The sequence below is a fragment of the Nyctereutes procyonoides genome, unplaced genomic scaffold (genome assembly GCF_905146905.1).
Source record: "Nyctereutes procyonoides isolate TBG_1078 unplaced genomic scaffold, NYPRO_anot_genome, whole genome shotgun sequence".
Lineage (NCBI taxonomy): Eukaryota > Metazoa > Chordata > Mammalia > Carnivora > Canidae > Nyctereutes > Nyctereutes procyonoides.
Window position 1 is genome coordinate 107,080,653 of NW_026575125.1, and position 13,409 is coordinate 107,094,061.

Genomic DNA, 13,409 nt, shown 5'->3' on the forward strand with positions numbered 1-13,409 from the left:
TAATTTTGGCAGAGCTAGTTCAAAAATGATACACCCCTCCTATCGCGTCTAACCAAGATACACACAATTACCTATGTGTCCCATTACTTGGGGATGCTAATTTTGATCACTTAGTTATGATGTCTTCTGGTTTCTTCACTATAAAGTTACTATTTGCCCCTTTGTTATTACAAAGTACCTTGTAGAGGAGATCCTTTCAAATCATGTAAATATCCTCATCAAAATGTAACCCAATAGTTTTGTCATCCATTGACAATTACCAAATGGTGGTTTTCTATTATTCCTTTTTTTTTACTTAAATCAAGATGCTCCCTTTTTAATGTGTGAATCAATTATGTAAATTAAAGAGGAATTTAAGAATATTTTTTTAAGAAATAACAATTTTAGGTAGGCAATTGTAAGGAAGATAACAATCATGCATCCCAAGGCTACGTGATTCTTCCACAGGCCCCAAGGGGAGAGCTCGATGCCCTGGGTTAGCAAAAATCCTTTGCCAGAATATATTGCATAGCTACAGGTATTGTTCGTTGTTACGTTGACTCCTGGGCAGAAGTTTTGTCCCAAAAATTCATTATACTGCAAAGCCGCATAACCAGATCAAGGAATGCTTAAGTACCGAAGCCATGAGAGCCAAGGCCCAATGGTTCTGAGATTTACCAACAGCCCTGAAAATAGCATCATAAACACAAAGGTGATGGTCATGAGGAGAGTTGCTATGGATACCACCTCTGGCCTGCTGCTATGGCCAGTGCCATAGAACTAGCTGAATAAGCCACCATCATAAGAGTAAACATCATGACGAAGAAGGCCTCCACAACTGGTTTCAATCCTAACAAGAAGTATATTATACAAGTAAATATAATACTTTGTAACATCCTCATGGGTGGTAAATCAGATAACACTTTTCCAAAGAAATAAGATGACACTCTGTAATATCCACTGATATATTCATGTATAAAGAGCTTCTTCTCAACCACAAGGAGCTCCACAGCTGACACACTGCTGAAACACTGGTTGGTCATCAGGAATAAGAGCACCCCTGATCTATTCTGGATTCCTGTGGAATCATTTTTTAGATCATAGAAAATGGCACCTAAAACCAATCCCAGGATGACTGTTACAGTTATCTGAGCGATAGAGGCCTGGGAATTACCTAGTAAATTTTTGTTTTTGTTTTTGTTTTTGTTTGCTTTTTTTATAATAAATTTATTTTTATTGGTCTTCAATTTGCCAACATACAGAATAACACCCAGTGCTCATCCTGTCATGTGTCCCCCTCCGTGCCCGTCACCCATTCACCCCCACCCCCCGCCCTCTTCCCCTTCCACCACCCCTAGTTCATTTCCCAGTTAGGAGTCTTTAGGCCTCCCTTTCTGATATTTCCCACACATTTCTTCTCCCTTCCCTTATATTCCCTTTCACTATTATTTATATTCCCCAAATGAATGAGAACGTATAATGTTTGTCCTTCTCCGATTGACTTACTTCACTCAGCATAATACCCTCCAGTTCCATCCACGTTGAAGCAAATGGTGGGTATTTGTCATTTCTAATGGCTAAGGACTATTCCATGGTATACATAGACCACATCTTCTTTATCCATTCATCTTTCGATGGACACCGAGGCTCCTTCCACAGTGTGGCTGTTGTGGACATTGCTGCTATAAACATCGGGGTGCAGGTGTCCCGGCGTTTCATTGCATCTGTATCTTTGGGGTAAATCCCCAACAGTGCAATTGCTGGGTCATAGGGCAGGTCTATTTTTAACTCTTTGAGGAACCTCCACACAGTTTCCCAGAGCGGCTGCACCAGTTCACAGTCCCACCAACAGTGTAAGAGGGTTCCCTTTTCTCCGCATCCTCTCCAACATTTGTGGTTTCCTGCCTTGTTAATTTTCCCCATTCTCACTGGTGTGAGGTGGTATCTCATTGCGGTTTTTGATTTGTATTTCCCTGATGGCAAGTGATGCAGAGCATTTTCTCATGTGCATGTTGGCCATGTCTTTGTCTTCCTCTGTGAGATTTCTGTTCATGTCTTTTGCCCATTTCATGATTGGATTGTTTGTTTCTTTGGTGTTGAGTTTAATAAGTTCTTTATAGATCTTGGATACTAGCCCTTTATCTGATACGTCATTTGCAAATATATTCTCCCATTCTGTAGGTTGTCTTTTAGTTTTGTTGACCCAGTAAATTTTTGAATGAACACTTGGAAATCCATTTGAGTTGCTGACAGAAGGAGGTGGCATATATGATCTCCTTAAAGGCTGAGCGCTTCCTTTTCTGACTCTTTGAGAGTTGATCTGACTCCTCTTTTGTTTTTCTGCAGAAGTCAGAATTGGCATAAAACTCAGCTATTCTTTCTATGAGTGGAGTACCTCTCTTGGAAGGCTCTTCAGTCACCTTGACTTTACCCTCTTGGTCCTCTCTGTTTAATACCACAGCAGAGGAGTCTCCATTAATGACATCCAGAAAGAAGTCTGCAGGGTTATTATAGGGCTCACAATGGTAACCCACTGATGCAAAGAACCCCAAGGCCTCCTGGGCAGACCCATGGAACATCAGTTTTCCTGCAGCCAACAAGGCGAGGCTATCAAACAACTTGAAGATAGAATAACGAGGCTGATGAATGGAGAAGATGATTGCTTGTCCCGGTTCAGACATCCTCTTCAGGAGCAAAAGCACAGCATTTGCTGTGCTTGAGTCTAAGCCAGTTGTGGGCTCATCCAGGAACAAGATGGCTGGATCAGTAATAAGCTCCATTCCGATACTAGTTCTTTTTCTTTCTCCTCTAGACATGCCATGTATAAACTGAGTTCCAACCTTGGAATCTGCCACTTTATCCAGACCTAATTGCTGAATGACCTTTTTAATTCGCTCATTTTTTTCATGACTCGTCATAGTTGTTGGAAGCCAAAGAGCTGCTGAGAATTGTAAATTTTCTCTCACTGTTCCCATCACGACATCATCTTGTACCACATAACCTGAATTACATTTGAAATTGGCAGGTCGAGGTGCTCCATTTATCAAAACATCCCCAGATAATCCATGAGGATCTTTCCTTTGCAGCTAAGACATCTAACAGTGAAGATTTGCCTCCACCTGTGGGTTCCAGAATGGCATTGAGGCCAGGTCTCATGACACCATTGATATTTGTTAGTATTTCTTTCTCAACTGTTTTTCGACCAAGAAGAAAGGCACTCTTCACTTTTACTCGATAGTAAATGTTATGAAAACTTAACATGGCTACTTCAGTAAATGTCTTCAGGTCGTTGGAGGTCATCCTGGAGAGGTCATTGGTGCTTCTTTGTGACATTGGGATACAAACTTGGTCATTATTAGAAGACATCTGGAGAGTTTTTGCCTCTTCAGCTTAACAGAGGTTCAGTTTCACCGGGGTCTCTGATCTCAGAGTTCATGTGCTCAGAGGCCTCTATTATTCCTTCTATCTTTACTAACATTTTTTGTAAGAAAGCACTCTTATTAACTTATTTATTTATGCTTCATTCATATTTGCATGGGCTCACAGATTCCTAGCTGGGCCTAGTGAAGGAAAGTTAGGTAGCTAGGGCACAAAAATGAAGGAGGTATCTCCTCTTACTGTTACGCAAGTGGCCTTAAAAGTGATGTGCCTCTTGGACTCTTGGTTTTGGCTCAGGTCATGATCTCAGGGTCCTGGGATTGAGACTCACCCCAGGCTCCATGTGGAATGCAGAGTCTGCTGGAGACTCTGTCCCTCCCCTTCTGCTCCTCTCCTGGCTCACACTCATAATAAATAAATAAATAAATAAATAAATAAATAAATAAATAAATTCTTAAAAAAAAAAAGAAAACAGGGACATGCCTGTTTGTTCTGTCTCTACTTTCATCTCTTCCCATCTAGATTTTTTTATTTCATTTATTTATTCATGAGAAACACAGAGAAAGAGAGAGACAGAGACAGAGAGACAAAGACACAGGCAGAGGGAGAAGCAGGCTACATGCAGGGAGCCCAACGTGGGTCTCGATCCTGGGTCTACAGGATCAGGCCCTGCTGAAGGCAGTGCTAAACCACTGAGCCCCCCAAGCTGCCCCCCATCTAGATTTTTTTTTATAAATTAATTTTTATTGGTGTTCAATTTACCAACATACAGAATAACACCCAGTGCTCATCCCGTCAAGTGTACCCCTCAGTGCCCGTCACCCATTCACCCCCACCCCCCGCCCCCCTCCCCCTCCACCACCCCTAGTTCATTTCCCAGAGTTAGAAGTATTTATGTTCTGTCTCCCTTTCTGATATTTCTCACACATTTCTTCTCCCTTCCCTTATATTCCCTTTCGCTATTATTCATATTCCCCAAATGAATGAGAACATACACTGTTTGTCCTTCTCCGGTTACTGTGGCCAAGTTCAAAAAGGGTGTTGCCTGAGTTCTCCTCTGGGATTTTGATGGAATCTTGTCTCACATTTAGATCTTTCATCCATTTTGAGTTTATCTTTGTGTATGGTGCATGAGAGTGGTCCAGTTTCATTCTTCTGCATGTGGATGTCCAATTTTCCCAGCACCATTTATTGAAGAGACTGTCTTTCTTCTAGTGGATCGTCTTTCCTCCTTTATCGTATATTAGTTGAGCATAAAGTTCAGGGTCCACTTCTGGGTTCTCTGTTCTGTTCCATTGATCTATATGTCTGTTTTTGTGCCAGTACCACACTGTCTTGATGAACACAGCTTTGTAGTACAACCTGAAATCTGGCATTGTGATGCCCCCAGATATGGTTTTCTTTTTTTAAAATTCCCCTGGCTGTTTGGGGTCTTTTCTGATTCCACACAAATCTTAAAATAATTTGTTCTAAGTCTCTGAAGAAAGTCCATGGTATTTTGATAGGGATTGCATTATACGTGTAAATTGCCCTGGGTAACATTGACATTTTCACAATATTAATTCTGCCAATCCATGAGCATGGAATATTTTTCCATCTCTTTGTGTCTTCCTCAATTTCTTTCAGAAGTGTTCTGTAGTTTTTAGGGTATATTTTGAGAACCATTTGAATGGTAAATGGTTCTCCAACCTTTTATTTTCAGGTTGTAGGTGTCCTTCTGTCTAAAATGAGTCTCTTGTAGACAGCAAATAGATGGGTCCTGCTTTTTTATCCAGTCTGAAACTCTGTGCCTTTTGATGGGGTCATTAAGCCCATTCACGTTCAGAGTTACTTGAACTTCTTCTTAAAGGGGAGTTTTAAGAGTCCCCCTTAAAATTTCTTGCAGAGCTGGTTTGGAGGTCACATATTCTTTCAGTTCCTGCCTGTCTTGGAAGCTCTTTATCTCTCCTTCCATTTTGAATGAGAGCCTTGCTGGATAAAGTATTCTTGGTTGCATGTTCTTCTCATTTAGGACCCTGAATATATCCTGCCAGCCCTTTCTGGCCTGCCACGTCTCTGTGGAGAGGTCTGCTGTTACCCTAATATTCCTCCCCATGAAAGTCAGGGACTTCTTGTCTCTTGCTGCTTTAAGGATCTTCTCTTTATCTTTGGAATTTGCAAGCTTCACTATTAGATGTCGAGGTGTTGAACGGTTTTTATTGATTTTAGGGGGGGATCTCTCTATTTCCTGGATCTGAATGCCTGTTTCCCTTCCCAGATTGGGAAAGTTTTCAGCTAGGATTTGTTCAAATACATATTCTGGCCCTCTGTCCCTTTCGGCGCCCTCGGGAACCCCAATTAAACGTAGGTTTTTCTTCCTCAGACTGTCATTTATTTGCCTTAATCTGTCTTCATGGTCCCTTAATTGTCTGTCTCTTTTTTCCTCAGTTTCCCTCTTTGCCATCAACTTGTCTTCTATGTCACTCACTCGTTCTTCCACCACGTTAACCCTCGTCATTAGGACTTCTAGTTTGGATTGCATCTCATTCAATTGATTTTTAATTTCTGCCTGATTGGATCTAAATTCTGCAGTCATGAAGTCTCGTGAGGCCTTAATGCTTTTTTCTAGAGCCACCAGTAGCTGTATAATGGTGCTTCTGAATTGGCTTTCTGACATTGAAGTGTAATCCAGATTTTGTAACTCTGTGGGAGAGAGGACTGTTTCTGATTCTTTCTTTTGAGTTGAGGTTTTCCTTCTAGTCATTTTGCTCAGTGCAGAGTGGCCAGAAACAAGTTGTATTGGAACACGGGGGAGTATCACTGGTCCGTCCAGCTGGTCTTCTGGGGGAGGGGCCTGCTGTGCTGATTCTCAGGTGTTAGCACTTGGGGGAGCTGCTCTGCCCCTGCCTGCTGCAGGGCTCAGCGGGGGTTGTTTACCCCGTCAGGCCCCAGGAGGAACAGCCGCAGTTGCTATGGCAACTCTGGAAGCCTGGATTCAGCCTCCGCAGGAACTACGGGGCTCGGGGCTCTCGGCTCTCCGTCCGCAGGGCCTGGAGGCTCCCCGGCGGGCCCGCTGATCTGCTCAGCTCGGGGCAGGAGCGTCCTCGCTGTCCTGGGCCCTCCCGGCCTCTGCCTGTCCCGGGGGAGGCCGGATCCTGGGCTGTGTCCCGGCGCCCTGTGCTCCGGGGCCTGCGCTGTGGGATTCGCGCTCCCGCCCTGCAGCTCCCTCCCTGGAGCCGCTCCCGAGCCCCTCCGAGCTGCTCCGGTGCCCCCGTGCGCTGCGCGCTGCAGCCCTTAGGGAGCTCGGAGCACTCTCCTGCGCTCGCAGGTGTCTGTTAGTGTCCCCGGGAGCCCGAGGGCATCCCCGCCCTCCTGGGTCCTGCTCCAACTCCCTGCGAGCCCCTTTCCGCCCGCCCGGGAAGGTTGGTGCAGCTCCTGCTCCTCCGGGACGGGGCTCTCCTGTCCTGGGGACACTCGCCCCGGCCTCAGCCCGGCTCCTCGCGGGGCCCCTCCCCCTCGGAGGCCTTTTGTTCCTTTATTTCTCTTTCCCCGTCTTCCGACCTTGATAGAAGCGCGGACTCTTCTCACTGTAGCGTTCCAGCTGGTCTCTCTTTACATCTCAGGCTGAATTCGTAGATTTTCAGGATGGTTTGAAGGTTATCTAGGTAACTTGGTGGGGACAGGTGATTTGGGGACCCTGCTCTTCCGCCATCTTGCCCCTCCCTCCTCCCCATCTAGATTTTTATACTGGTCTCCACCCAGCCCTACAGGTCCCTATTCCAGAACGAGGCCTTATTAGTGTCATTTCAGAAGTTCTGTCCTGTGGTAATATTGGAGACTTGGCAGATCCTTTTATCAAACAAATGGACAACTTGATTTATTCCTGTGTCATGAGGCTGTTTCTATATTCTCCTATTTCCTAAGGCCTGTATCTTGCTGGGAATATGTTTTCAGGTAACATTTTTGTAGCTTCCTTTCATGAGTCAAGATGAAGTGTTCTGCCCCTTATTTCCAGTCCTTGATTTTAAGCTTTGAGTTAGTCTTAATACTCCTTCATACTTGGAGCATGTTAGCTATCTTATTCAAAAGGGCCTAAATTCTTGTCTATCACTGCCTATTACTAGAGCAGGAGCCCAGCAACATTTAACTCTACTCATACTCAGGCTTTTCTTTCCTGTGTCTGATCCATGCAGAAGCTTGTATTCCACCTAAGATCAGCTGTGCATTTTTATCTTTTCTATATTTTATCCATCCATGCTATTGTCTATAGCAATTATCGAAGTATGCACCATCTCCACATATGTCATTCTTCTTATTTTTCATTCAAAGATATTTAAGCTATAAATGTATAGACACATTTTAAATAATTGATCTATTTATGATTTTAAAGCCTCCTAAAGCCTCCTACTGAAATCTATATGTTCTCTCTTTATTTTATCTAGCTATTTGAAATCTAGTTAATAATACATTCCAGGGAAGCCTGGGTGGCTCAGCAGTTGAGCGTCTGCCTTTGGCTCAGGGCCCGATCCCGGATTTCCGGGATCGAGTCCCACATCGGGCTCCTTGCTTGGAGCCTGCTTCTCCTCCCTCTGCCTGTGTCTCTGCCTCTCTTTCTGTCTCTCTCATGAATAAATAAATAAAATCTTTAAAATATATGTATATTCCAGTGTTAAACACAAGCTTTAGATTTCAAATAAGAGAAGCTGGAGAACTAAATATAGATAAGATAAGAGAGCTCCATGAGAAAACATGATTATCACTCTAAGGGAAAGAAAAAAAAATGAAGTGAACTACTCCTACTAGATGGTACAGATTGAGCTTTTGGCTTCTATAACAAATACCTAAGAGAGAGGGAGGGGCCATTTTTGTCTTATGTATGCATGCGAATATCGTTTTCATTAGTGATTATGATAATAGATCTGTTCTCAGAAGAGGGGCTAATTGTCCATTTATCTAGGCTTCAGCAAACTTCCTATAAAATTAATTGTGTGGCATATACACTATGTTTAATGACCAGCTAATAAACTCATTTTTAAGAAAGGACTGGAGATTGGCATTCTAGGATTTTTTAATAGTGGGCTGAATATTTAAATCAAAGGTATGTCTGACACTTTTTAATTCATAAACTCATTGTCTCCAGGACCTGATTTATGTATCAAATAACTGACACGGGTTTGTGGTAGCAAGATTCAGCTCTAGCCACCTAAGACAAGTGACTAATAGCTCTGGATAGCAATAGCAGGAACAGACAACCTCCCTTTAATTAAGTATCAGACTTAATATCTACAACATTAATGCCAGTTCAGAAAACATAATGGAAATGATGCAAATGCAAGTCTTTCTGAATCACAGAATAAAAGGTGGTAAACATGAAACTCAATCTTCCATTTTTAGACTCATTTTCATATATTCTCCAATCCCTTGCTTTATCTTAAAACTTTCATTTCAATAGTTGCAAAATGGAAAGTCTTCAAGAGATAGGAAATCAATGTGCTGAATGCTTAAAGAATGATACAGATACTACAAAATTGGAGTCAATGTCTTATAGTCTAACAAGAGCCCGATGAATATAACCCACATGATAGATAATTTTCATTTTCAAATCTGTTTTGCATTTCACAGCAGAATATTCTAGCTAAAGTAAGATTTTGTTTTCCTCAACAACCCAACAATGTCAGGAGGAGTTGCTGTCTTATACTTAACATCATTATTTCTTTTCTTCTCATCCTCTCTTTCCACCACCTCAGGCTGGGCTCTCATCACCTCATGCATGCGTTACAATAACAGCCTCCAAGCTTTCAAGCTGGTCTCAGTGTTTTTCATGAAGAAAATAAATAGAAACTCCTGCTTAGCCTATGATTATGATGGGTCAAGCGCTGGGCACAGCATTTCAACATAGTTTGTCTTGTTTACTCCTCACAGCATCCCCGTGAGACAGGGACACTCTATTATAATCTTCATCTACAGCTGAGACAACTGAGGGTCCAGATACACAGAACGACTTGCCTAAGAACACACAGCTAATCAAGGACAGAGCTTCACTTCAGACTAAGCCCTCTGAGGACTGTGCCTATTACCCTGTGCTCAGAGTATAGAAGAAGTGTCTTTACCCACTCTAGTTAGTATCATTCAATTCATCCTTGCACACCAATGTCTGAGAATCTTCCTAAAACCCAGCTCTCATTATTTCCATTGGCAATGGGATAGAGGACCAGAACTCATGTAATCTGGGCCCAGTGGACCTTTCTAGTATCCCTGTGAATTCTCTGTTCCAACAACACTTCTATTCATGGTCCCTGGGTCAGGACTTTGTTCATGCCAGTCACCCACATCTGGCAACATCTTGCTTAGCCTCTGCTTCCTCATCTACAAACTAGAAATAATGACACTGTTATTGTGATACCCAGTCTTAATGGATTAAGTTCCTAGTACAATGCCCAGCATCTAGCATGCTCTAAATAAAAGAAAGCTCTGTCTATTCAAGTCTCACTCATCCCTCAAGGATATATGTAATACCTCTTCTTTCATGGAGCCAGTCCTGAACAGAAGTGAGACCTCCCTCTTCTACTGGATTACATCTCCTTCTCTACCTCCTTCCTATTCCCTCCACTTATTTCCCCTCTCTCCTTCTTCTCTTTTTTCATTTTCATTACTCATATGGAACTTGCCCTGGACTTTGCATCACAGTGATTCAGGTTAAAAGTCATCCCTCACTTGTTAAAACACATTTGTAACAGGGAAGGGCCCTGTTTGATTCTTCTTTGTAGCCTCCTTGTAGGCTGATATTTTCAAACCAGAAAAACTATAGAGTTTTGAGTCTCAGCTCCGTACAAGTAGACAGCCTTGTGGATGCCTGTTTCCTTATCTGTATGTGGAGATGATAATAATACTTAACATTTAAGGCTACTATGAGGTTACTTTTTATGAAATGCCCCACACAGAACTGGTCACAAGTATTCTAATGAATACACTGCAAAATGTCTGTGTTGATCTGTTATCCACTGCAATGCACCTGTTTTTCATAACAGGGCTTACTGGTTAAGAACACAGAGACTCTGGAATAAAACTACTTAGGTTCAACCTTAGCTTTGTCTCTTACAAGCTGTCCTTGGAAAATTAATTTTGATGAGACTTGGCTTCCTTATCTTTGAAATGGGTATGACGGTAATATAGTATCTATCCTACATGATTGTTTTGAGGTTTGGCAATACTGTTAGTAAGACATGTACTATAATATTCCTTTACATGGTCAATGCTCAGTAAGAACCAAGTCGTCCATTAGTTTTACAATTTATTTTGGTAGTGGGAATGGGGTTTATAATATTTGCCATACCTCTCTTGCCTGCTCTCATGGTAATGGCTGGCCTGGGCATGTCAATATAGAACTCTGGGTGGCTAATAATACAAACCCACTTTTCTCACTAGACTCTTTGAAAGCCATCACTTGCTCTGCTTTCCCATTTCCCAGTGAGAAGAATAATCTAATGTACATGGAAGTGAAGTGTTCCCTAGTATAATTATAGCCAGAACTCCAAACAGGAGCCATGTCTAGCTCTAGCCTCACTAGAATATATGGCTTTGATACCAGGGGACTAGAGCCTCTCAATATTTGCATTCACCGCTCATATGAAAACTCAAGCTAGAATCTACACAGCATATATTTTAGTGGTAAAGAGAATACTATACCAGAAAACTATTCATTTCTCTTGGCCAAAATGACCTCTTCCTTCAAGACTGGGGCCCAGTAATTCTCCTTAGAAAATTATAGCTCTGTTCTTAGAGTGCCTCTTCATCTGGGAGGAAAATTGCCCATTCACACAGTAAGCAAGGATGAATAAAACATGTTGGTGGTGAAATACACTAGGTATGAGGTCCCATTTAATTCCATTCCACTACGTCAGCACATTCTGTAGAGGTAAGTTTCCTAGACTGCCACAGGGTTTTGCTATTCAATACTTCAAATGGCAGAGACTGGATAGCTTGTTGCTTACTATCATGCTTAGGCAGACTTGTGTCCAAGTACAGTGTGAAAAAGTAGAAGTGCCTCCCTCTGCTTATCAAAGATATGTGTGAGGTTGACACATTGGACATAATGTTTCTGCTTAGATGCCTCTGTAGTTTTGGTACAAATATGAGGGTATTGGGGTTAGCCAGCTTCTCCAAGCTTATCAGCAACTTCCTGAGAGGCATTCTTCATACAAGGTAGGATAAATATTGTCAAATCTCTCAGGTAGGGTTTGGTCCAGTAAGGCAAAGAATGACTCCAGTGGTCCTTAGTTGAGGACAGGATTAATGAGGCAGAAGAACTCATTACCGTATCATATTAACAGGATAACTTCTATTATTATCATTGTTATTAATATTTGCTATTATTTACTAAATGCTTGCTTTGTGACAAGCACTTTCCAACCTGCATAGCACGCTCTCAACAGCTGTGAAAGATGGGTTTTGTGATCTCTGCTTTCATTACCAACTATGTGACCTTGGACACATTATTTCACCTCTCATTTTCTCTACCTACTCATTGGTAAATGGTGCTTGTGGGAACTTTCAGGTCCCCACAGGTAAAAACACACACAGGGGCATGCACAGATGTCAGGGAACAAAACTAATATTTGCCACTGTGCCTCTGTGAGCAAAGCTGGTCTGTGCTTGAGAGATTATTAATAGTGTTGGACACTTTCAATGAGGGCTGACATTGCCAACCATATCCAAATGGCTTCAGTGGAGCCTTGATGTTAGAGGAAAAGTCACTGAACACACAGATCTCTACATGGGTTCTAGTTCATCTGCTTAGTCTCTGGGAGACTTTAAATGTGGCCCTTAATCTCCCTGAGATTTCTCTAGAGACAGATTAATTAAGTAGGTTTGAATTCCAGTTCTGTCACTTGCTAAACTAGTGACTTTAAATAAGTTATTTTAAATTACTGTACCTCATTGTCCTTATCCATGAAATACAGTACCTATTTCATAGGGTACTTTTGCACATTAAGGAGAATAATACATGCTAAGTATTAGCACAATGCCTGTCCCATAGTATGTGCTGGATCAATTTCCATTGTTATTGCTGTTATCTTCCATAAAGTAAAGATAATAGTATATAATCTGTGTGCCTTATGGGGGCAGTTACAAGGGCATCATATAGGAAAAGGCGCGACAGCTTCAAATGGGTAGTATTTTTGATTCAGTCTCTAAACTGGAAGAGACTCTCTAGGCTGTTATTTTTACCTCTCTTCCTTATTCAAGAATGCCAATCTCACAAATGGAATGTAGCTACAAATGTATCTATGCACAATCCTTATACCACGCAGAATGCCCTCAGTCTCTGTTCTGTAGGTCTTCCTAAGTAGTAGCCATGTACTGCTGCAGATGCCATCCCACCCGACCTCAGGTATCCTGAGGTCATCAAGCCCTTCCTGAGCCAGTGGGGTAGAAGCCCAATCCTGCCTTTAGCCTCAAGACACAGATCTTTAGAAAAGGAAAAAGATATGGCACTTAAAAATAATCCATATCCTTTTTTTAAAAATCCAGATCTATTTGGTATTTGATGGCCATATGAAAAAAGATGCCTCTAGTGTTGGTTAGAATCAATTATGAAGTATATTAAGGTCAATTATGACTGATTGATACAGAAACTATTGAGAATCTGTTATATTTGACAACATGTGCCAGGCCCTTAAACATATGCATTACAACAAGGAAATAATCAATCAAAATATAGTCAAATGGGTTCATGGTAGAATTATTTATAATTGGTTTTCTAATAGCAAAAAAGGAAAGCAGAAAAATGTCCAGTAATAAGGGACTGGTTAAATGAATTATGGCACAGTCAAACGGTTTGCAACCATGAAAAGGCTTTCAACAAAATTTAATGACTTGAAAATATGCTTACAATAAGAGGTTAAATGTTAAAAGCAGAATACAAAACCATGAATAAAACCTGTTCATCAAAAAAAAAAATCTATTACTTTATCCATCAGGGTAAAGACTTGGGAAAAATGTACCAAATACAATAGATATCTCTAAGTTAAGGTATTATGGTAATATTTATTCTTATTGTTTTCCTCATTATA

General features: G+C 41.6%; 1 protein-coding gene across 1 annotated transcript; it reads right to left on the bottom strand.

The window, feature by feature from the left end:
* Positions 1–300: 300 nt before the first annotated feature.
* On the bottom strand, positions 301–3,345 carry LOC129518109 (broad substrate specificity ATP-binding cassette transporter ABCG2-like). Its single transcript, XM_055338127.1, is given in 4 exon segments — positions 301–728; positions 731–1,153; positions 2,183–3,059; positions 3,061–3,345. Coding segments are annotated over 4 exon segments (2,013 nt in total).
* Positions 3,346–13,409: the final 10,064 nt, after the last annotated feature.